Source organism: Rhinoraja longicauda, chromosome 15 (assembly GCF_053455715.1).
Source record: "Rhinoraja longicauda isolate Sanriku21f chromosome 15, sRhiLon1.1, whole genome shotgun sequence".
NCBI lineage: Eukaryota > Metazoa > Chordata > Chondrichthyes > Rajiformes > Arhynchobatidae > Rhinoraja > Rhinoraja longicauda.
Genome location: NC_135967.1, coordinates 28,663,025 through 28,688,174, shown reverse-complemented (window position 1 = coordinate 28,688,174; position 25,150 = coordinate 28,663,025). Strand labels below are relative to the sequence as shown.

Below are 25,150 nucleotides of genomic sequence, written 5' to 3'. Positions count from 1 at the left end.
TCGGCAACCTGTGATTTGTCCTCCAATTTACAACCTACAACTAAGCAATCAATTTGACAATCAAAAGTGGCAGTTCCAGAGAATTCAACATTTCGATTTTGTCTACTTCAATTGGTATCATACCTATACGATTTTTAGATGATTTTTCAAAAGAACATATTTGGGAAATGAGCTGATGTAGTATTGTTGTTATTTCAGTTGTTCTTTCTTGGAAAGACAAGGCAGACAGTATACTAGCAAGATAGCTTTTATATAATTTCCTTTCAGAGGTCAATGCAAAGCTCAAATTTATATATTACCATCAATTTGTGACTACTATTTGACCTTCACTTGCTATCAAACGACTCTTCTTCCAGAGGTCCAAGATGGACCATCTAAGGAAACTGCATAGAGATCAGGAGATCAATATGATAGTAAGCTTCAAGATTTACTAAACTTTTAACAATAAGTGAATGGTATTAGTTGTCCATTTTGTTTTAAACAAGCTTCAACAAAATTGCTAATCATCAGACTAAGAGACAAAGCACATATTGATAGTGTGCAGCAATTATCTTCAGTAATTACACCATAATATCAACCTATGAACTAAGCATTTCCATGTATAGTTCAAGTATATAATTCTAGAACAATTTTCAATTTTTACTTCCTCACATTGAAACATCCCAAATTTTATTTCATTCTTTGTTAAATAATGTCAACTTAAAAAAAACATGCACACACTTCTCCCAAAGTGATTGGTAAATGAACTTAATGAAATCACTATTTCCAAATACCAACAATCCCCTAAAGCTGTAATCAAGAAGCGGAGTTCACTCTGGGGCAGCTTTTTTCTAAGCCAGTAGCAAGCCTTGTCACTTGGCTGAACTGGCACAGATTCTTCAATCAATCTCTACTTTAATCAATTCAACACAATACATTCACCGAACTAGGATTTGAGCCAAGTGCCAGTGATTAAACAAATGTACATTATTTCAGTTCACCGAATTTGGTCCAAATGGTTCTTTTGTTTTTGGGTGTTGTGGTATCAAGTCAGCCAGAAACCACCATATATTTTTTTTAAATTTAGAATGCAGTATTGACTATGCTTTGCCTCACAGCACAATTCAAAATCCTGCTTGGCTTTGGGAACATATCAGAACAGTCAGTGATAGCAAAGTTAGCTATACAAGACAATGCCATTACTAATTATCACAAGCCACAAACTATGGAGTGTCCGCCTCATCTATTTCATTTCACATTGGCAAAAATACCAGGGTTTTCTACATTTATGAAATCTTGTTCTCATGTTAAAGTCCATGCCTTTAGATAACAAACCACATTAGACAAATTATGAATGAAACGATGCCTTTTTATTCATGCATGCGGGTGTGGGTGAGCAAACCCGAGTATGAATTACATACTCAATGTCCATCGTGGTCCCACACAAAGGTTGATCCAAAGCCATGCTTACTTATACTTGTTGGGGGGGGAGCTCCCATACCTCTTACATCACCAGCATCCTTGAAACAAAGCCCTTCGTTTTAGGAGGGCAGGATATACACTTCACCTCCAATTTCCATCCTGCCCTTAAATATACCTGGACTATCTCCGACAACTCCCTCCCGTTTCTGGACATCACCATCTCCATCACAGGAGACAGACTAGTGACGGACATTTACTATAAACCCACTGACTCGCACAGCTATCTGGACTACACTTCTTCCCACCCGGTCCCCTGCAAAAAGTCTATCCCCTACTCCCAATTCCTCCGTCTCGCCGCATCTGCGCCCGGGATGAGATGTTTCACACTAAGGCGTCAGAGATAGCCTCATTCTTTTGGAAACGGGGCTTCCCCTCTTCCATTATAGATGAGGCTCTCACTAGGGTCTCTTCTACATCCCGCAGCTCCGCTCTTGCTCCCCCTCCCCCCACTCGCAACAAGGACAGAATTCCCCTCGTTCTCACCTTCCACCCCACCAGCCAGCGGATCCAACAAATCATCCACCAACATTTCCGTCACCTACAACAGGACCCCACCACTGGCCATATCTTCCCACCCCCTCCCCTCTCTGCGTTCCGCAGAGACCGTTCCCTCCGTAACTCCCTGGTCCACTCGTCCCTTCCTACCCAAACCACCCCATCCTCGGGCACTTTCCCCTGCAACTGCAAGAGATGCAACACCTGTCCCTTTACCTCCCCCCTCAACTCCATCCAAGGACCCAAACAGTCTTTCCAGGTGAGACAAAGGTTCACCTGCACCTCCTCCAACCTCATCTATTGCATCTGCTGCTCTAGATGTCAACATATTTACATCGGCGAAACCAAGCGCAGGCTAGGCGATCGCTTCGCTCAACACCTGCGCTCGGTCCGCATTGGCCAAACTGATCTACCGGTGGCCGAGCACTTCAACTCCCCCTCCCATTCCCAGTCTGACCTTTCTGACATGGGCCTCCTCCAGTGCCATAGTGAGGCCCACCTGAAGTTGGAGGAACAGCACCTCATATTTCACCTGGGCAGCTTGCAGCCCAGTGGTATGAACATCGACTTCTCCAACTTTAGATAGTTCCTCTGTCCCTCTTCCCCTCCTCCTTCCCAGATCTCCCTCTATCTTCCTGTCTCCACCCATATCCACCTATATCCTTCCTTTGTCCCGCCCCCCTGACATCAGTCTGAAGAAGGGTCTCGACCCGAAACGTCACCCATTCCTTCTCTCCTGAGATGCTGCCTGACCTGCTGAGTTACTCCAGCATTTTGTGAATAAATACCTTAGTTTTAGGACATGCCTTGACGTGTTTCCCTGCAATGATTGATACTCTTTGATGCTTTCTGGCACCAGTACCTGTCTGGATCAGACTTGTCTTCCTGTGAAGTTTTACTTAACAATCGAGCAACTCATTATTTTGTCACACCTTGGACGTCTCCTTTGATATGCGCAACATCGCAATTTCAGCTAATCACAGCGTTTTATCTTGTTTCTACATACTTCTTGCCCGAGGCATTCCTCTGCAGTTCTAAAACTCTCATTCAGAGCAAGTCTACGATGCTTGGAACTTCCCAGATTTTCTTAAATATACTCCATCCATTGAAGAAGGGTCTCAACCTGAGACGTTACACATTCCTTCTATACAGAAGTGCTGCCTGTCCCACTGAGTTACTCCAGCAATTCGAGTCCATCTTCTGTGTAAACCAGTATCTGCAGTTCTTTCCTCACATCCTGATGTTTTCATTTTTTTCATATTGGCTCAAATGGATTAAAATGGAGAGCTAGAGGATAACTAATACTTAAGACGCTTTGCATCCCTCTAACGTTCATCTCACCTTTGGGCATGCATGCCTGTTTTTTTAACTACTAATATACTCAGACCAAATGGCAAAACAGCTTAATCACTCTACTTAACCAGTCAAGTCCCCCGTCTACGCCGCATCTGTGCCTAAGACGAGGTGTTCCATACTAGAACATCCGAGATATCCTCATTCTTTAGGGAACGGGGGTTCCCCTCTCCCATCATAAATGAGGCCCTCACTCGTGTCTCCTCAGTACCCCACAGCTCCGCCCTTGCTCCCCCTTAGTCGCAACAGAGACAGAGTCTCCCTAGTCCTTACATTCCACCCCATCAGCCGTCGCATACCACACATAATCCTCCGAAATTTCCGCCAATGCCAATGGGAAACCACTAGCCACATTTCTCCATCTCCACCCCTTGCGCCTTCCGCAGAGACCATTCCCTCTGCAACTCCCTGGTTAACTCATTCCTTCCCACCCAAACCACCCTCTCCCCAGGTGCCTTCCCCTGCAACCGCAGAAGATGCAACACCTGTCACTATACCTCCTCCCTCGACTCATTCCAGTGACCACAACAGTCCTTTCAGGTTAGGCAGAGGTTCACTTGCATCTCCTCCAAACTCATCTACTGTATCCCTTGTTCAAGATGTGGACTCTTATACATCGGCAAGACCAAATGCAGACTGGACGATTGTTTCGCGGAACACCTTCGCTCAACCCCCGTGAACCAACCTGATCTCCTGGTTGCTGGAAACTTTAATTCTCCTTCCCATTCCTACACAGATCTTTCTGTCCTCAGTCTCCTCCATTGTCAGAGTGAGGCTAAATGCAAATTAGAGGAACAGCATCTCATATTTCGCTTGGGCAGCTTACAGCCCAGTGGTATGTCTCTCACTTCAGGCAGCCCCGGCATTCCCTCCCTCTCTATCCCTTCCCCACCCAAGTCGCACAGGCTTCTCATTTTCACCCTACAACCAGCTTACAGCTTACAGTGTCTATCTTTGGTTTAAACCAGCATCTGCAGTTCCTTCTTCCATAAGTTCTTAAGGGTATTTGTCGACTATCAGATCCACTGTATCATCCTCTAACTGTTTCAACAATAAAACCAATTCCTTCCATCAAGATAGTAACTTTAACTCACTAATAATGTAGTTACAAAAAAGGGGAGGGACAGCTGGAAGATAGAGTTGAGGAATAAGTTCCATTTTAAAAGGTTTTCTATTTTAACATTATAAATACAAGAAACGGTGGCAAATTCAACTCTTCTCAAGTTCAACTGAGCAACAATTTCAAGAGATTTCAAGATTTATTGTCACATGTACCAATTAAGATACAGTAAAATTTGGGTTACCATACAGCCATACTAAGTAAAAAGTAACAAGACACATAGCCACATAAAATAAAATTTAACATAAACATCCACCACAGCGGATTCCACATTCCTCACTGTGATGGAAGGTAATAAAGTTCAATCAGCTTCCTCTTTGTTCACCCACGGTCAGGGCTGTTGAACCATCTGCAGTCGCCGCTGCTGACTGTCAGAGGCCCTTGCGTCGCGATGATCGAAACTCCGGCGTCAGGACGGATTGAAACACTCTCAGCTCCTGAGTCGGCCTGTTCTTACCAGAAGCCATGTGGGCTTCACGATGTTAAAGTCCACAGGGTCCGCGGTTGGAGCTCTCCACAGTTGACCCTCGGCAAAGGATCACAAGCTCCACGATGTCAAAGTCCGCGCCGCGCCCGCGGCATGAAGTGCCGGGCTGGTCTCCAGGAAAGGCCGCCAATTCCTCAAAGTTAGGCCACGGTGGGGACGGAGATACGATCTGGAGAAAAATCGCATCTCCGTCAAGGTAAGAGATTGAAAAAAAGTTTCCCCAATTCCCCCCCCCCCCCCCCCCCCCCACATAAAGCAAACCAAGAAACACTCAAACATACTTTTAACACATACTTAAAATAATAAAAACAGTAGAAATGACAGACAGACAGACTGTTGGCGAGCCAGACAGTGCTGGCGGCACCACCCGGTGGTGAAAAGGAGTGTAGTTTTCTTTATTTATATACCTAAACTCTTGCTTGTGACTGAACTTCAGCCAAAACGGTACACGATCGTGCGACAATTTTAGGCCCACCTTACTCACCATTGTCACTTTGGTGATAATGCAAGTAGTTTTATTGAAATCAGTGTTATATTTTTTCAGTTATTCACATTTTAAAGTTTAAAAGGAGGGGAGGGGGGAAGAAGTCGGGAGCCACAACCGTCCTGACGTGGCAAGTTCAACAGCCTGACCGTGGGAGAAGACGGCAGGGGAAGAGAAAAGACATTCTGGCCTTCCATCACAGTGAGGAGGTGACTGGAGGAGACACACTATGATGGATGTTTCTTTTTGTTCGGTGTTGGTTTATGATTGTGTGTGTTACTGCTTATTTTTTATTGGTCTTATTGTTGGACTGTGGGTAATCTTTCATTTCGCTGCACATTTATGTGTATGTGACAAATAAATTGACTATTGACTATTGAGAAGGGAGAGTGGAGGGGGGGTTGAGGAGAGAGGGGAAGGACAGGGTGCTGCACCAATGCAGGAGAGCTTTGGGCCCAATGGGTCCACTTTGTCTTATTTTCTTTTAAAATTGGGTTCAGCAGCTACTAGCAATTTGTTGAAATATATTTACATTGAATTCACACTAACTAACAATGTCCCGTCCCCCCCCCCCCCCCCCCCAACTTTTGAACTAACACTTGTTTAATACCATAGCCTAATTTACGCACTTGTATTTTTGAAATAATTTGCTCAAATTTACACCTAGCAGCATATGCTTGGCAAGGTATTGTTATGTACAACAGTGACGGCTTGCAGAAGCACGTTGCTAGAAGAATCCCAGTGTTGGCATTTACATTCAAAAAGATATTTTAAATAAACAATGTATATTTAAGATGTTTTTAAGATGTTTTTAAGATGTCAAAACAGCCACAGCCAGACATAAAAACAGCTTTTTTTCCCCGCAAGTGATAGTTCTACTCAATAACCAAAGTCTGTAGTCTCTTTTTTGCTCTGGTTTATTTTCACCCACATGTTTAGACTGTAACGGTGTATCCTTATTGTTTTGATGTGTTTATGCTTTATTCTTAATTGTTAACTGTATGTTTGTGTTGTCATTTGTGAGCGGAGCACCAAGGCACATTCCTTGTATCTGCATACTTGGCCAATAAACCTATTCATTTACTGTTAATTTTTTTTTAACTTTTTTCTTTATTAATAAGATAAAAGAATAATGGCAGTCATAATGGAACATTTTATTATGTGATAGCCAAGTATGATTTGTGCACTAACCTGTACTATCTACTACATTCTTATCGTAAAATGTTTAATTTACACGTTTGAGATACACACAGCTTTTCAAGAACGTAACCAGTGCATAAAATGAGAGGTGACTGTAGAATCTTCGCTCCATTTTGCTGCTTTAACTTTGGAAAATTTACAATTATATTGCACTTTTCATTTGATGATTAGATGGCAATGTTTTTTTTTTAAACACATTTAAAATTTGCCTCAGGCACAAAATTCAATCTTTTTTGCTACAGAGAAACAGAAATATTGAAATTGTCAGTTAATGCATGCTCAAAACAAATTCTGATTGTTGCCACAAGAATACTAGACTTCCATCATCTATTAAAAGACCACAAATATAATTCTTCAAATGTGTGCCTGACAAATCACTAAACAGCTGTGATACCTCATTGAAAAACAAATTTGTTAAATTATATTAATTCTTTGCAAACTTCTCAAAAAATACATTGGTAATAAAAAAAAACAAAGTGAAATATAGCTGCACAGAAACTGTTGCAATCATGCCCTAGGGAGATTTGTGTGAAAGAAAGTTATTAGGTGACCTTTACACATCAATCTACGAATGCAGAGATTTCAATCTCAGTGCTCCGAGTACAATTATAGATGCTAAGTAATTAAATTCAGTATAAACATCAGGTCTTTTTGATGAAATCCACAGATCATAATACAGAATACAGAGCCTTTATTTGTCATTCGGTACCGAGGTACCGAACAAAATTATGTTACCAGCAGTTACACAAAAAAAAGAAACACAAGACACATAACCCCAACACAAACATCCATCACAGTCACTAATGCAAGCTTGGATGGAAATAAGATAATGATGGAATACAATGCGCCAGCATTTTGTGTACATCTTTGAATACAATACTTGGCCCATTTATGGGCATCTTTCAATGAATTATATAGCATAAAGAATGCCCTGAATTTTGACTGAAATAACATCAAGACCATCAAAATCATTGAAACAACATAGGAATCAGTGTCCATGTGTAACTATACAAAATTGAACATTTTTTGTCTATGTTATCGTGAAAATTTGTCATTGTGGTTGCTCACACCAATTAAGGACTTCAGACACAAGCACAAGGAACTGCAGATGCTGGTTTACAAAATAAAAATACAATGTGCTGGTGTAACTCAGGTCAGGCAGCATCTGTGGAATTATCATTTTCTAAAAGTGTTCTTCTAATTGATCTCCCTAAATCCAAATGGTTCAGTGATGCTAGATTGTAATATGTAAATGAAAAGTTGCATTCTTAAACTAGCAACCAATACAAATCTATTCTGAAAATATTAGAATAAAACATCTCTCCATCCAGGAAAGTTACCTGCAATTGTCAATCAATGGATTGAAGTGAATTACATTTCACATCCATGCAATGCGAAATACTAGTTCACAAAATTAGAATCGTCTTGGAGGAAAGAAACTAACTTGTGTGCCCACCAGTATCTCATGGAAAATCAATACACAAATATGCTTTCTTATAAAAGATTTGGTTTGAAAGCATACAAGATCGGTAGGCAAATACAATAACAGTATTTATAGCACCAGTGTTTTGGAAAATATGGCTAATCCAACATATTTAGTTTGATAATTTACTCAACTCTACAAATTCTAAACAGACAGGAAGAAAATGAACCTTAATCACAAGCAAAATATTGAAAATTGCAAATGTTATTTGAAACCATTAGAAAATCATTAGACTAAGAGTAATTTGCAAGAGATACACTAAAGATTTATGCAACAACCTAATAAAGACAAATATACCAGATGACACAGCGATAGAGTTGCTGCCTTATAGCACCAGAGATCCGGGTTCGATCCCGACTATGGATACTTGACTGTATGGAGTTTGTACATTCTTCCCATACAATCTCTGGTTTCCTCCCATACTCCAAAGTCGTACAGATTTGTAGGCTAAATGGCTTGGTATCATTGTAAATTGGCCCAAGTGTTTACAAGATAGTATTTGCGTGCGGGGATCGCTCGTTGGCACAGACTCGGTGGGTCGAAGGACCTATTAACAAGTATATCTCTAAACTGAACTAAATTATACTCATGTATAAGAAAATAACTGCAGATGCTGGTACAAATCGATTTATTCACAAAATGCTGGAGTAACTCAGCAGGTCAGGCAGCATCTCGGGAGAGAAGGAATGGGTGACGTTTTGGGTCGAGACCCTTCTTCAGACTGAAATTATACTCATGTTCAGTTGCTGCAAATCAGTGAGTCTGTGTAATATAGAAATTAATTCTGTCTAATAATGTGCAACATAATTGTAGTATATAGTAAAACACTGGCACTCCGCGATTCAACCATTCAGAAATCCCAATGGTTCAGCATCTAGTTCAGATAATGTTTGCAATGCTCCCTATCTACTCACCAGAGCCCTGGTGCTAGAACTCCCAATTCATTTGTTGGGGTTCCCATTCCCACACTCCTGTTTCCATTAGCTGGGACCATGGGTTTCACATTCCCTTTATAATCATCTGGTTTGGTTAGCCACGTCCTCACAACATTTACCAAGTTTACTGGAATATTACTGCTTAACATCTTAATGAATTATGAGTGCATTTCAAAATTAGTTGTTGCATAAAGCACAGAGCATCCAATAGTCCAGAAAAGCTGCTAGAGCAGCAATGTCCTGAGCACACCAGACACTTCAATTAAATAACTTGGTTAAAACGTAATTAAGTTGAACTTAAAACATGAATCCACTCACAGAACTGTCAACCACATAAAAAGAAGGCACGAAGAGCTGGAGTCAGAGACTGTCCAAGTGAATCTGAGGGCAGGATGGAAGCTTGTGGTAAAGTTAATAAAAGTAACAAGTTCTGCATGGGTACATGAGGCAGCCCCGATGCAGTCGTCAATGAATCCAAGCAAGAGTTGGGAGATAGTGCCAGAGTACATTTGGAACAAATACTATGCAATGTAACCGACAAAAAGGCAGGCATAGCTGAGACCCACAGTAATCATGGCTACACTACAAATGAAAGGAGTCAAAGGAGATGTTGATGAAGACAAGTTCCACCAGCTGGAGGATTGTTAGTAGAGGGAAATTGATTGGGTTTCTGTTCGAGGATTATATCAAACAGTCCTTGTACCAAACATACACCGGCACCATCCCCCAACTCTTTCTCTGGTACATCGACTATTATATTGGCTACTGCCTACTGCACCCATACAGAATTCATTGATGTCATTAACATTACCCTAACTTCCACCCTGCCCTCAAATTCACTTGGACTATCTCCGACACCTCTCTTCCCTTTGTTGATCTCTTGGTCTCCATCACATGCAACCGACTATCAACTGATGTCTACTACAAACCTACTGACTCCTAGTTATCTGGACTAAACTTCATACCACCCTGCCACTTGCAAAGACGCTAAGTTACATCTGCACTTTATGCTTATTTTGTAAACCAGCATGTGCAGTTTCTTGTATCCACATGAAAAGCAAGACTTCCCTAAACAATAACACTCACATTCAACAGCCCATTCATCACAAGTAGAGAAAAGGAGACATGCTGAAATGACACTCCAATATCTGGTCAATATTGCTAATAGCATGGCTATTTAAAGCGTCAACTATTTTGTGATGAACATTTTGAAATAATATAATCTGTCTGTAATGATTTTGTTGTTCTACTGGGACCAGCAGACTTTCAAAGACAAAGATATCCTAAACCAAAGCACTGCTGATGCTGGATATCTAATGGAAAAAACAGGATTACCATTTTGCACTGGTGATGGCTGGAATAGAAGGCTAATGTATAGATATGTTAGTATGTAGAAAGGAACTTCGGATGCTAGTTTAAACCAAAAATAGACACAAAAAGTTGGAGTAAACGGGACAGGCAGCATCTTTGTCGAGACCCTCGTCCCGAAACGTCACCCATTCCTTCTCTCCAGAGATGATGCCTGACCCGGTGAGTTACTCCAGCTTTTTGTGTCTATGTTAGTATGTAGGCTGCAGTAAGCAGAGGAAAAAAAAGTTATATTGAAATATTCAGCTTTGAACATTTTTGGAACAAAGAAAAATATCTTACTTGACTACTTTATTTAAGTGGAACAGCACCACACGATATCCAAAATGCACATCAGATCTTATTTTCCTGGACCTGTTGTCACTGACAAAATCACCCGATATTCTCTCTTTGTAACAGCCCTTTATTTTAGTACATCAAAGGAAACACAGATCACAAGGATTTTTGGTGTGCAGCAGTGAAGTAATGACACTTGTACTGATCAGGCAAAAAAAAACAGTCCACAAAGTTCCAGTAATGCATGTTGTGGACTTCCCTTTTTTCCCCAGTGTCTGTCAGTAGCGGAAAGGGTTCCCGAGCAGCCAAAAATAACAATGTCAAACTGACTGCACGGTCCTTTACACTGAAGTCTCAAAAACCAAGCCAGGAACAAAAACTACGATATACTAAGATTTTGCATAATGCAAAATAACACATTTGACGGAAGTTCAATAATCAAGCAAATTTGAAGTAAAATAGATCCGTAACAGTTTTAAATCTTTCTGATAGAATTCTAATACACAAACATTTAGTCATAAAGTTTGCTAAGCATTAATGATGATTTAAATCACCATTAAAATTACTGAACATCTCATCCAGAAAGTGTATACTTCAACTTTTTTTTATAAAAAGCAACTTTTTCAAAAAGAATGAAATCGCCAAAGTGATTTTCTACATTTTTCTTTTAAAATTTTACTGACATCACAATTACAATTTCAAGCCAATATTGCACAAGGATAAGCACTTTTCCAGATGAATACAGGAACCGGAAAAGTAAGAAATTAGGTCTAGAAGCAGGCCAAACATAGGATTACAAAAAAGATTAAGTGCGGGAGTAACTCAGCGGATCAGGCAGCATCTCTGGAGAACAGGTATAGGTAACGTTTCGGGTTGGGAGCCTTCTTGTGACCAATTGTGGTAGGGTGAAAGGGGAAAAAACTGGAAGCCAACAAAACACATCAGATAACTTCAAGCAAGGCAGTTGCCTGAAAGACCAATTTTTGAACAGACAGGTGCGAGCTCAAGAGGGATACATAGTTGCAAAATGTAAAGCTGGTTAACAGACTTTTAGTGGAGGAAGTGGGGAGGGGAGTGTTCATAGAATTCTCCAATTTTAGTCAACTTCTATGTTCATAGCATTGGGTTGAACAAGCAGAATACAAGATGCTGTTCCTTCAGTTTGCTTGTGGCCTCACTCTGACAATGGAGGCAGCCCAGGACAGAATGGTCAGTACGGGAATAGGAAGGGGTGTTAAAGGATTAGCAACTGGGATATCCAGTAGGCCATGGCAATCTAAGTGCAAGTGTTCAGCAAAACAGTCTTCGAGTCTACACTTGGTTTTGCCAATGTACAGGGGCCCCACATCGGGAATACCTGATGCAGTAGACGAGGTTAGAGGAAGTGCATATGAACCCCTGTCTCACCTGGGATGCCTGCTGGGGAAGCTGGATGGAGCCCAGGGAGGAAGTACAAAGGCAGGTGTTACATCTCCTGCAGCTTCAGGGGAAAGTACCTGGGGTGTGGTGGTTTGGGGAAAAAGGATGAGTGAACAACGGAATTGCAGAGCGTGCAGTCTCTGCGGGAGGTGGATAGGGGTGGAGATGGGAGGATGCGATTAGTGGTGGGATCACATTGGAGCTGACTGAAATGTTGGAGGATGATGTGCTGGACGTGGATGCCGGGAGGAGAGGATCAGGGGAACTCTGCCTTGTTGCTTCCAGAGGGAGAGCAGAACTCCGGGACAGGGAAGAGATGCACGCATGGTATCCATCTGTGTTTTCTGGTAAGTGATAGGTGGATACAGGCTAGGGTAGAGTTTGATTGGCAGATAGGTTGACAGCGCCCTGAGATGAGTAGAAAAAAGGCAGTGAGTTGAGGAGTTAAAAGGCATACAACGTGAAGCCACATAGCCACGTCGCCTATTTGTGTTCTCCAGAGATGTTGCCTGACCTGCTGAGTTACTCAGGTACTTTGTGTCTGTTATGTAAACCAGTATATGCAGTTTCTTGTTATAAGCATGGGAGTAAAGTTTGCTTACTTCTCAGTGTTAATGAGTAATCATTCTCTATGCATAATAAAATGTCAACAGATGGGTTGATAATCAGATGACAAAGGACTGGATCACAGCTTGGCTCAAGGGTGGAACTTTCACTTTTAAATCAAATGATTCCAAGTGGCAAAGGAGTGCTTTGTTGTTTGTTAGTGCTTCTCTGATGCGACATTAAACAGTGAATCCATCTGTATGATGAGCTAAATAAAAAGAGCTCCAACACACTATTGGAAGACAACTAAGGGATAAATTCACCACAGGTTCTCCGCATATTAGAAACACCTGACTTATGCACAGGCTGCATATATGAAAGAATGCTTGGGAAACAGGCAGTGTAGATTTGTCAGCTGCTAGGGTGATAAGCATATTCTGCCATTAGGGAACTCGGTTCGTGGCTCTGATGCAAAATTAGGATCATAGTACAGGTTCGATCTTCATACAGTATGAATGAAATAAACTAGTCCTTTATTCCCAACAGAGCACAGCCAATACAGAGTATGAATAATAATCTTCTTGAAACAACAAAATCATTGCATCTTGAACAGAAGTGCGAGTAGATGGTTTAAACGCCCTAGTTTAACTACAGGTTGTTCTTGGTCGGGCCATGTTTTTATTGCCAGGCAGCCAATTCTGACTCAGAAACTGTTCAGGTTATGAACAGTTCTCGGGAACAGAACCTTGTCAGAACTTGGGGTTGACCTATATATTTATTCATCAATCAGCACCATTAAAAATCATCAGATAATTTCTCACTGTACTTTGTGTAATAGGTACCCATGCTTGCCCATTCAAAAAGTGTGAAACACTTTATTAAATCTTCAGGTCATGATAGTGTTCAAAAGGCGGTCCTAACTTTTCTCCTTTCTTCATCTGATCAGTAAAAGTGGGCATTATGCAGGGTGCAAACTTCACTTTAAATAAACCTGTACCAAACCAAAGTTTTATCTCTGCACACTCCCATTAATAATTAATTGCTGTTAAGTTTCTATAAAAAAAAATCACACTTATGTGACAACGGTTTGCATTATAAATTCCTATATAAACACTTTAATGGAAACAGCCGATTTAAACTAACTAAATTGTTATTATGCCTGCCAACTAGTGGTGCTGCTACAATTCCTCAGTCCAGCTTCTCTTATGCCACTTTCATAGCTTACAATATTTATAGTTCAATTATTATTTGTAAATCAACAATTCATCTAAACTTTATTGAACAGGAGACAATATTTTAAATATATATTCTAACCATTGTTTTGATTGCATAGCAGATTTAAATCAATTAGTATCCTTAATTTTGACGATCTTTAAAAAGGCAGACCTCATGCAAGTGCATCCGTTCCCCCTTCAACTTTGGCACAATTTGGCATTTTAATTGATTTTTTTGATCAGAAGCTGAATATTAAGAAGAGCCCTGCAAAAATCTAAAGGACATGAAATATTGGCCTGTCTTCAGAGCCTCCTCCCACAGCCCTGGCAACAGATTCCCTCTTCAGGTTAAGTAACGTGATGGTGAAGTAATAGCCAGGAAGATTTGGTGGTGATTGAAGGAAATTAGTTTTAAAAACTTGACACCTTGATGCCATATGTTTGGCAGGTGTTGGTGTGAAATGAAACAGAATGATGTGTGAATGTAAGTTGACAATTTTGAATGCGGAGCAAGATAGTGGACTTGCAAGAAATGAGAAATTGATGTAATGGGAACATGATAAACACAAGGCCAGATTACATATCATGACGAGGAGATGCTGTTACCTGTGGCCCAAGTGAGCAAGCATTCCCACTGGATAAGCAAAGTCAAAAATGTAATATTGACTATGGAAGTGCACAGGAGTGTTATGATACTAACATCTTCCTCTACAGCATCATTAGTTTAAAAATTGCTTTGGGTGTTTGTAATTGCAGTTACATAAGCCAGTACAACAACCAAAAGAATGTGCGATGAGATCCCACACCCAATAAATTACCAGACAATCCATTTCAAGTAAGTTGAGGAAGAAAATACAGATCAGGAAATGTCTTCCTCATGAAATATCTGACAAGAAATTAGATAACTGTGAAAATGTTTAGGGTGCTGTTCAAATATAAATCACCAAAAATAATTCACAACTCAAAAGAAATGTAACATTCACCATTATTCTACTCACATGGACACTGTTATTTGCTTGCACCAAAAGCTTACTGGCCGAGGGAAGTATCGGAATAAGGAGTCAGTTAGGTTAACTGTTCTAGTGAAACTTCAGAGATGAACACAAATAGGAAAATGGGTGAAACAGCAGCAGAAATTGAATGCTGTGTAGCTGCAACAGGTTGGCTAGGGAGATAATCAGTTGAGAGGAAGGCTAGGTGATAGGCAGGGAGGAAAAAGGAGTAAAGAAATGGCAGAGCAAAACAGGAACAAGGAAAACAAGAGAGTAATGGGGAATGTGCACAAAAGAGGCTAGCATAAACCATCCATGATCATTGAATGGCAGGGCAGCCTCAAGGGACCTACTGGTGCACCTACTTTCTTGTATATCGGGTCGTCCAGCAGAAGAATTTGGCTCCAAATCAGAAAGTACAACGCATGGTGGAGTGCATAGCAATTATAATATCAAAGTCCTGATGCTGTCTTAAAACCAAAAGTAACTTTTGAAAAGTCAAATAGTGATCCAATTTGTAGAGGCACAAATTGAAATCAGACAGGGTGACTACATTGAAAGATTTGATGACAAAGTTCATTCAGAGAGATCCCAGGTAGGGACCCCTACCCATCACCCCAGCTCATGAAATAATCCATTTTATTTCCCGTTTTACACATACCAAAACATTTATCAGGGGAATAAGTCAGTGAATAAAGCATTTCCAAAGAGATTTGCAACATTTCAAGATTCTGAATAATGCTACATAAATGCAAGATTTTATTTTGTGAATAGGAGACGTGGAAAAAGCACTGTATCAGGACTGAAAACTAGCTTTTGGAAAAAAGACAATGATCTTGTTGGGTCAGCTAGGCCCAGATCTAGAAGAAACCAAAGTTAGAACTAAAAACAGAGCATGGTAGAACATTTTGTCTGCAGTCCTACTGAAATCAAACATGCACAAAAAGGATACAGAGTTGAACACATCGGGACATCATTAATGGCTAAAGCCGGACTATTGTGAGATGGTTAAAAGTCAGTGGAACGTAAAGGATGAGAAAACAAAGTTAACGGTATAGCCATGATTGAAAAATCCAAAAGTAATTCTGCAGATCGGTTCTCTATCAGGCGGCACGGTGGCACAGCGGTAGAGTTGCTGCCTTACAGCGAATGCAGCGCCGGAGACTCAGGTTCGATCCTGACTACGAGTGTCGTCTGTACGGAGTTTGTACGTTCTTCCCGTGACCTGCGTGGGTTTTCTCCGAGATCTTCGGTTTCTTCCCACACTCCAAAGGCGTACAGGTATGTAGGTTAATTGGCTGGGCAAATGTAAAAAAATTGTCCCTAGTGTGTGTTGGATAGTGTTAATGTGCGGGGATCGCTGGGCGGCACGGACCCGGTGGGCCGAAGGGCCTGTTTCCGCTCTGTATCTCTAAATCTATCCTTTAGTTTCAAACAAAGTATCAATTTCCCCCTTAAATTATGCAATAGTCTTTAGTGCAATCATTTCCCGTGACAACATGGAACAGTACAGGACAGGAACAGTCTCTTTGGCCCATAAGTTTGTGAAAAAAACAATGCCTAGGTGAACTGATCTCTTCTGACTGCACATGATACATATCTCTCTATTCCGTGCCTATCCAAAAGCCCCTTAAATGTCACTATCGTATCTGCCACCACCACCCATGGCAATGCGTGCCAGGCCCACCACCCTCTGGGTAAAAAAAAAACTAGCCCTGCACATCTCCATTGAATGTTCCTCACGCCTTTTAGCCATGGCCACTGTTGGACATTTCCTCCCTGGAGAAAGAGGGTCCCACTGTCTATCCTATCTATGCTTTTCATAATTTTTATATACTTCTATTAAATCTCCCCTCAACCTCTGACGTTTCAGGGAAAACAATCCAAGTCTATCCAATCTCTCCCTGCAGGTGAAACCCTCTAATCCAGGCAGCATTCTAGTAAACAACCTCTGCACCCTCCCCAAAACTTCCACATTTCCTGTAATGGGGCGACCAGAACTGCACATAATTTTCCAATGCGGCCTAACCAAAGTCCTATAAAGCTGCATGATGACTACTCAATGCTCCTAGCAATGAAAACAAGCATACCATATGCCTTCTTTACCACCATATCTACTTGTGTTGCCACCATCAGTGAGCTATGAACTTGGATTCCAAGATTCCTTTACACATCAATGCTGTTAAGGTTCTTGCCATTAACTGTACAATCAATTCTCATCCAACCCCATCTAAATCATTTGGAGAAAAGTTTTCCCAATCAGTAAAAATTATATATCAATGGACACCTCATATTCTCAGATGTCTCATGCCTATTCATGCAAGGTACTTTATAATTAACATCTACTGACACCCCAGTCATAAAACGTGTTTAAATTTTTTTTTTGACCCCTGTGCACTTGCATTTTGAATTAAAACTCGCATGTCTGTATCAATCACATTCTTCACTATCTATTTTAAAAACTTTTACCCATTTCTGTTCTTTGACACAAATACATTTCAGTTGTTCACGAAGCAACCATCGCACTGACCCATTTATCTTCTTGACAGTTTCCAAAATAGGTTCCCTGAACCAGAAATAAAGTACAAATAGGAACTACAGAAGTTGCTACCATGCTATGCAACAGCCAATTTATCAACCCTTGTTAAACGTGTGGGCGTGTGCGCACATCACAGGCAAGGGGAATCTCTATTGCCCATTCCCAATTGCTCGCAATTAAGGAACAGTTAAGAGTCAGCCATGGTTCTAGATTTATACATTGGCCAGATTGGATAAAGACAACAAACCTTGCCTGAAAGATAGAAGCAACATAGATGTTTGAAAAACAATCCAGTACAGTCTGAAGAAGGGCCTCAACCCAAAACGTCACCCATTCTTTCTATCCAGAGATGCTGCTTGGCTCGCTGAGTTACTCCAGCATTTTGTGTCTATCTCCAGTATTGTCATCGACTCTATTCCCAACACCAAATTTATAATTCGACCCCCATTTCTGCTGCTATTATGCTGCCATTTATACAATAGATACAATTTTCTTTAAAACAAGCTTTACAATGCACATTAGTTTCCAGAAATCCATATAATTCATGCACTGTACCTTTTTTTTTTACACCAGGCTACTTTTAGCAATAAAAAGAATAAATCACGCTTTAGTTCCCATTAACCAATCTATGCTTGTAACAAATCTATAAATGCCCACAAAATTCTCTCCTGGACTAATAATACTGGATGCTCAGAAATTAAGCTATTTCTATTAACTCAAAGGGAATCTATGCACTACACTCCATTCCCATGGTCAAATATGCACATTTCAAGCAGGTTTGAAAAAGCCCTTCAACTCTCATCAAAAACTGCCAGTTCTCTAGTTATGACTCCCAATGTTTCCAATAAAACAGGCAGATCTGCATTCTCACTTATGTTTATGCATGGGGAAGGAACAACAGTTTGTGTTTTTAACAGTATTTTCATCCTTCACAATTTTGTTTCTTTCATCTCAGCTAGCCTCAATTTTAGAATGTCTATTGAAGCTTTTATTTTCAAAATTCTCTTTTTAAAATTTCCATGGTCTTGCACCAATACTGTAATCATATTCTCCCAACCGTTTGATACCTTTGGTTCTCCACTGTTGGCATCCAAACCATGACCGAAAGTAATTGCTTCACCATTGATAACTGTGCCTTCTTTCTCATTAGATAACTTTGTCCATCTTTCCATTAGCAAATCCACACTAGTTCTGCATTTCCTAATCTTTATTTTTTTGTTCTGAATCATGGATTCTCAGACTATGCTCACCACTGAAATAAACTATTTAATTACTAATTCAACAAGTGTCGCAAGCACAAAATCTATGTAACTTGTAAAACACCTAAAATTTGCAGAAAATGCCCATTCATTACTCTTGAATGTTTTAAACAGGGCATTTGCCACTTCCACCCGATTACTTAACCACCAGGATCGACTAGCCTTTTTTTAGTTATGTGCATTTTGAATATTTTCCATGGAACCATTTTGCCATCTTCACACACGAGCACTGCACTTATTTTGTACTCCAGAAATTTCACCACTAAACCATGCCCATGTTGACAAACTTTCCTCTACGTTGATTTGGATCACCTTTTACTTGAAGGCGTCTTCTTTTAATTGAATGTAAATATTCTTTTGTCTTTTCCTGAAGATTTCGTTCTACTTGCCCTTTCTAATTTCCAGAAGGAAGATTAAAAAATCAAACAATCTGTTCCGTTGAATTTGAATCATGGCACGCAAACAAAGTTGGGATTGATTCAGAAGTGCATTCTCCATTATTTTTTTAATTTTTGTCAAACATTTAGTAACTGTCCAGCTTTACTAAAATTTCACAGTGTCTATATCATCCATTGTTTGGCGATTACTCATGTATGTATACTGCCACTTTAACCCCCATTTTTAACCGTAGAAGAGCCCAATGGAGCACAAGCCCAATGTAGCACAAGCACTAGTACCTTCCACCATTATTATTGCAGTAAACTTTCACCCCAGACTTTATTTTCACTTCACTCCCCTAATATTTCTCAATCTGGCTACAAATATTTCTTACAGTATATAATTTGCATACATCCTCATCCATCATTGGGAAAGACTGCATGGACAGATGAAGAATGCACTCTGCTCTACTCTTCACTAATTCTTTGCATAAATATCATTTTTGCATAAAGGATATTTCCTGTGCTAACATCCCTGGTTCCCATCCTTCCAATCTATTGAAACAACATTATTTGCGACAGCACAAGGCCTCATAATTTTTTATTCTTTATTCATAAGGCCTCAAATGCCACTCCAACTCTTCAACCCACCCGCCCCTACGTTTTTACACACATACTTTTACAAACACCATGCTGGCCAGTTCATGGTAAATAAACAGATTGTGACCATTTTAAAAAATAATGGAGGGGAACAGTGGTGCACAAATAGAAGGGGGGGAGGGGGAGACGTTCAGACCCACTGCAATTCAATATCATAAACAGAAACAATGGACCAATAACAGATTAAAATATATTTACTCTGGCATCAAAACGCCCAACTATCAAATCAAACCTTAAGCACCCATCATCAAACATTAGATTCGTGTTAGACACAAAATGTTGGAGTAACTCAGCGGGCCAGGCAGCATCACTGGAGTAGAAATGGGTGACGTTTCAGAGTCCAGACCCTTCTTCAGACTCGTGCTATACGTTTATGTCAAACAGTATATCATCTCAGTACAAACAAGTCAGTTACCTATACATTCCTACAGTCTTAACGGAAACTAACATTAGTTTTAAAAACATCAATTTGAGAACTCAAGATCTTAATTATTCATCTCAACTCTTTTCTATTCCTCTTTTGACAAGTACACTACGAAATATTATTATACCGCACGATATCACAGAATCAATAAATCAAGACCACATGACCCACTACAACTATGAACATTTGCAGCTAGTTTGAAGGCAGTTAACATTTCTATTTCCCAATAAAGCCGGGACCCGGAAACACACCTGATGCAGCACGTGTCAGGGTTTAGCATAACTACATCTAAAAGTTCCTGGTCTTCCCACCGCACCTGCAGGGACTCACCTTACATGGGAAAGGGATGGTAGAAGCCACTTTCTCCATGGCCAGGTTTCTGATGCTGGGGGTGAGCGGGCCCCTGCATGTCGGACAGCAAGAAAGTTTTTGCCGGCATTGGTTGCACACCAAGTGGCCGGCCTGGCATTGTAGGATGGGGGGCAGAACATAATCAAAGCAGACTGGACACTCGAAGAGGGAAGTGAGCTCGGGCTGAGGCGGGGTGGAACCTCCGGCAGCCGTCGTCGCCGCCGTCGCAGCTGCTGCTGCTGCTATAGTTGAACTACCACCGGCGGCGCCGCCGCCACCTCCTCCGCCGCCTCCTCCTCCAGCAGCACCGCTACCACCCGTTGCCACCACGGCCGCCGCCGTGTGTTTCCCTGTTTTCCCGCCGCCGGCTGACGAAGGTCGGCTCATGGCGAAAGACGCGCCAACCCTCCGCGCATTCGGTATCTTCCCGTTACTCTCGGTGTAAAAATAAATGCAAGCGACTCTCCTCACGGATAAAAAATCCTCTGGCTATTTCGCGCGGCCTCGTCTTTTCCTTCTTATTAACGCCATTATTATTATTATTATTATTTCTGAAGCCGACGTCCCTTCTCACGGCCGTGCGTAAACATGGCTGCGGCGTTTCATCCGACAACAGGGGGCGGGGTCTATATCCTTGGTTTCTGCCACCAATCAGAAACGGCCCCGCCGGTCAACCGCCATCCGGCCGAACGAGCGGCTCCGAGCGCTGCCAGAGTCACGCGGAGTGGAGATGTCAGCCCCGCCGACGCGCAATGCCTCTCGGGAAACGTAGTTTCAATGAGTCGCTCTGTACTCATTCGGTTTCGGGACTGGGATTGTACGCACTCCAAATCCCAGAGTTCGCAGAGGCCATGCCCATGCTCAGGCAGTTTACAACCCAGCGGTATGAGTCTGAAGAAGGGTCTCGACCCGAAACGTCACCCATTCCTTCTTTCCAGAGATTCTGCCTGTCCCGCTGAGTTACTCCAGCATTTTCTGTCTAGCCCGCGGTATGAATATTGATTTCTCTAACTTCAGGTAACTCGGTTGCTAAACGCATTAACTCCCATTCCCATGCTGATCTCTCTGTCCTGGGCTTCGTCCACTGTCAAGGTGACCCTACGCAAATTGGAGGAACAGCGCCTCATATTTCGCTTGGACAGCTTACACCCCAGCCATGTAAATTTGATTTCTCTAATTTAAAGTAAATCTTGTTTTCCCTCTCTGTCCCTTCCCCATCCTAGTTCTCCGTCGAGTTTCACTATCCTGATTCATTTTACTGATTGTGTGCCTCGTTGTCATCTTCCCCTCAGCCAACAATGAACCATTTTACATTTTCCTTGCTTTGATCTGTCGTTTTCACACCCTACCCTTACATATCTCTAGACTCCCTCTCCCTTGAATCTCAGTCTGAAGAAGTGTCTCGACCCGACACGTCACCCATGCCTTCTCTCCAGAGATGCTGGGTGTCCCGCTGAGTTACTCCAGCATTTTGTGTCTATCTTCGAGGCCATGCCGTGGCCGTTTGGTATTCGGATCTTTGTTGTCATGTTCTTTTCCTTGACCCCTGTGTGTGATTGCGAGTAATTCCATTGGAAGTTGTCATTTTGTGGAATTATATCTCTTTTTATAACAAAAATAAGTAACTAGTAAATGAATGGTTTGATATTTGAGGTGGTCATTATTTAAAATGTTGAGAAAATTGTTGTCATCGTATTTACATCAGCCAAAAACTCGTGAAGACGAACCATAGAAACAAATAATATATCGATTGCTAATCATTTCAAAGAACCCATTATTCATTGGTGTAAAATATAATCAATCGGTTGAGGGGTGGGGAAACAGCTACAACTTGTCAAGCAAACGTCACTTTCTCCACCTGATAGTTATAATTAAAGGTGAGAGTCCGATTCGATTTATTCTGTCGTCAAAGAAATCACACGTAACATATCAGCTTTAAAATAGTTTTCCTCAGAGGATTTTGACTGCCAGAACTTTGCCTTATGTGAACATTTAGGATTGAAAATTATCTTGCAGGTTTTGATGAGTTACAATGCCTGAAAACAGTTTTGAATTTTATATACGCGTTTGAAGGTCTCCATGTTGTTGTGGAGTAGCCGGAAGAAACTCTGCAACATTCATATCAGAGCAGTCAAAATGGTTTGGGAAATGAAAGATGTTATCTTAATAACCACTTGTACCCAATATATTATTCCACTAAATTGCAGTTACGTTTTTTTTTAAATCGAAACATCGAATAAATTTTGATTGTACTTTTTGCGGTCACAGTCCTGTTGGATAGAGTGTTCCAAAGATTCTCTAGCCTGAGTGACAAAATTTCTTCTCAATTTTGTCCTGAATGATCGATCTTAATTTGGGACCATCACACCTGTTTCCAAATAAAGCTCGACTGTGTAGATCCAGATTGCTAAATCTCTCGTACAATCTCTCGTATCTTTCATCTGTCATTCCAGGAATCAATTTGGCAAGTCTTCACCACACTCCTCTTTTGCAGATACATCCTCCCTTTGGCAAGGAGACCAGACTTTACACCGTATCCCAGATACAATCTTACTGGGGCTCTGTATAACTGGAGTGATCCCCTTGCAATTATAGGTCAACAAACGTTTAGCTTCCTAATTGCTTTTCAAATTTGCATGTAAACTTACAATGATTATTCTGATTTTATTTTTGTTTGAAGTTCAATAAAATTAATTGATATTAAAATGTGTTTACTAATTTTACTAGATCTCACCCAAACACTATCTTTAAAAGCTTCATAAACATTTGTGTCCTCAGTAGACACAAAATGCTGGACTAACATAGCTGGACAGGCTGCATCTCTGGAGAGAAGGAATGGTTGACATTTCAGGTCGAGACCCTTCGTCGGATTGAGTCAGGGGAGAAGGAATCTAGAGATAGGGAAGGGTTTCAAAGAGAATGTAAGGTGTGAAAACGGTATATCAAAGCAGACAATGCTCAAGGAAATGTAGAATTGTTGGCTGAGGGGAAGGTGACAACAGGAACACAAACAATAAAATTAATCAGGAGGACTGTGAAACTAGTCAGAGAGCTAGGGTGGGGGAGTGATGGAGGGTGATGGAGTGCAAGGGTTACTTGAAGTTAGAGAAATCAATATTCATACTACTGGGTTGTAAGCTGCCCAAGCGAAATATGCGCTGTTCTTCCAATATGCGTTTGCGATAGAACTAGTGTAAGGGTGATCATTGGTTGGCGCGAACTCGGTGCGTTGAAGGGACTGTCCACGGTGTATCTCTAAACTAAACAAAACTTCTTTGAATCTTCGGGTTGGAGGTCCAAGCTGGGGAGCCATATCTCTAAAACAGGGCACATGGCATTCTCTCACCTCTCTTTGATAAAACATCCTTGGCCTTCAGTCCTCAACTTTATTTTCTAAGCACTGTGCACTGCCAATAGAATGGTGGGGGTGGACTTCAGTCTTACATGCAAGCCGCCCTGTCAGCCACTTCTCTGGACACAATGGAGGGCTCCCCGTTGTCTCCTGGCACGGTATCTACTGAACTGGGATCCTCTGTGAGGAGTCGGGGATTCCCCTGCCATTGGAGATCTCCCTGTCATCAGAGATTCCCTTATAGTCTGTAACTCCATTGGGAGATTGCAATAGCACTAATTCATTTAGCAGCTTGTAAATTACAGCATTGATTTGTGCTGAAATGCGCTCCACCGTACACCTATAGCAGTCCAAGAGAGTACTCATTGACATACTGATTCTCCTTAATCTAAGTACATACAATGATGGACTTTCTATATGATTGCATTGATGTGCTGGGCTTAGGATAGATCTTCAGGAACTTCAAGTTGCTGACTCCACCACCGACCCGTCGATGAAGACAGGTTTGTTGATCCTCTTCTAAAGTCCACAATCAGCTCCTTGGTCTTTCTGATGTTGAGAGTAAGGTTGTTGTTCTGACACTATTCAATCAAATGATTGGTCTCATCCTATACCGATTCATTAATCAGGACCTCCTCTTGAGGCAAGTGTGAGCTGCAGGGAGAAGCCTGAGATCACCACGCCTCCTCCTTCAAAGACTAGAACTGAGTTGCCAAGACAAGACTGAGATCGTCAACGTCATTGCGCCGACAGTGAGACACAGTACCCCAATATGGTCCTCGACTTTGTTAGCACTGTAAATAAAATATATACATGTCCAACCTACTGCGAGTGAGGTCATTGCCAAACCCAGCATCATCCTCAAAGCCACAGAGGCTATATTTGAGGTTGCAGGAGCTCATACAGTATATCACAATAGGAATTAAGAGTGCAGTTTGTCTGTTGCCCCTTTGAGTAGCCCAGCTTTAGGGGAAACAAGGTTGGAATAAACTGATGTACGGTGAGCAAACAAGAGCTATCATTTTTTCAGAACAGTGAGTTTGAAAATCATGCTGTGGATTAATCTTGTGCATTGCATTATTCAAGAAAGTTTTGAGTGTGAACAATCAAACTGCGAGAAAGATGAGTTGAACTTTGTGATGTCCAGAAATAGATGTAACAGTGATTAGTGTTGGGTTAAACTCAATTAATTCAATGTTATGCAATATAATTACTTAGCCAAGTTATCGATATTTGTCTGCAGAGTTAAAGTACTGTAATTGTAATCTATCATAGGGAAATTGACTTTGAAGGAAATGTTAAAAATGACGTATATGTAAAAGAAAACACAATTTTAGAAAATAAAATTTCAGCAT

The 25,150-nt window shown here is 41.1% G+C and overlaps 1 protein-coding gene across 1 annotated transcript in view; it reads right to left on the bottom strand.

Moving 5' to 3' along the window:
- siah2l (seven in absentia homolog 2 (Drosophila)-like) overlaps positions 1 to 21,030 on the bottom strand; it is a 45,704-nt gene extending 24,674 nt beyond the window's left edge. Inside the window, exon 1 of the mRNA XM_078412384.1 lies at positions 20,423 to 21,030. Within this exon, the coding sequence (XP_078268510.1) occupies positions 20,423 to 20,830 (408 nt within the window). The 5' untranslated portion in view covers positions 20,831 to 21,030. The remainder of the gene's footprint in view (positions 1 to 20,422) is intronic.
- Between the last annotated feature and the right edge of the window lie 4,120 nt (positions 21,031 to 25,150).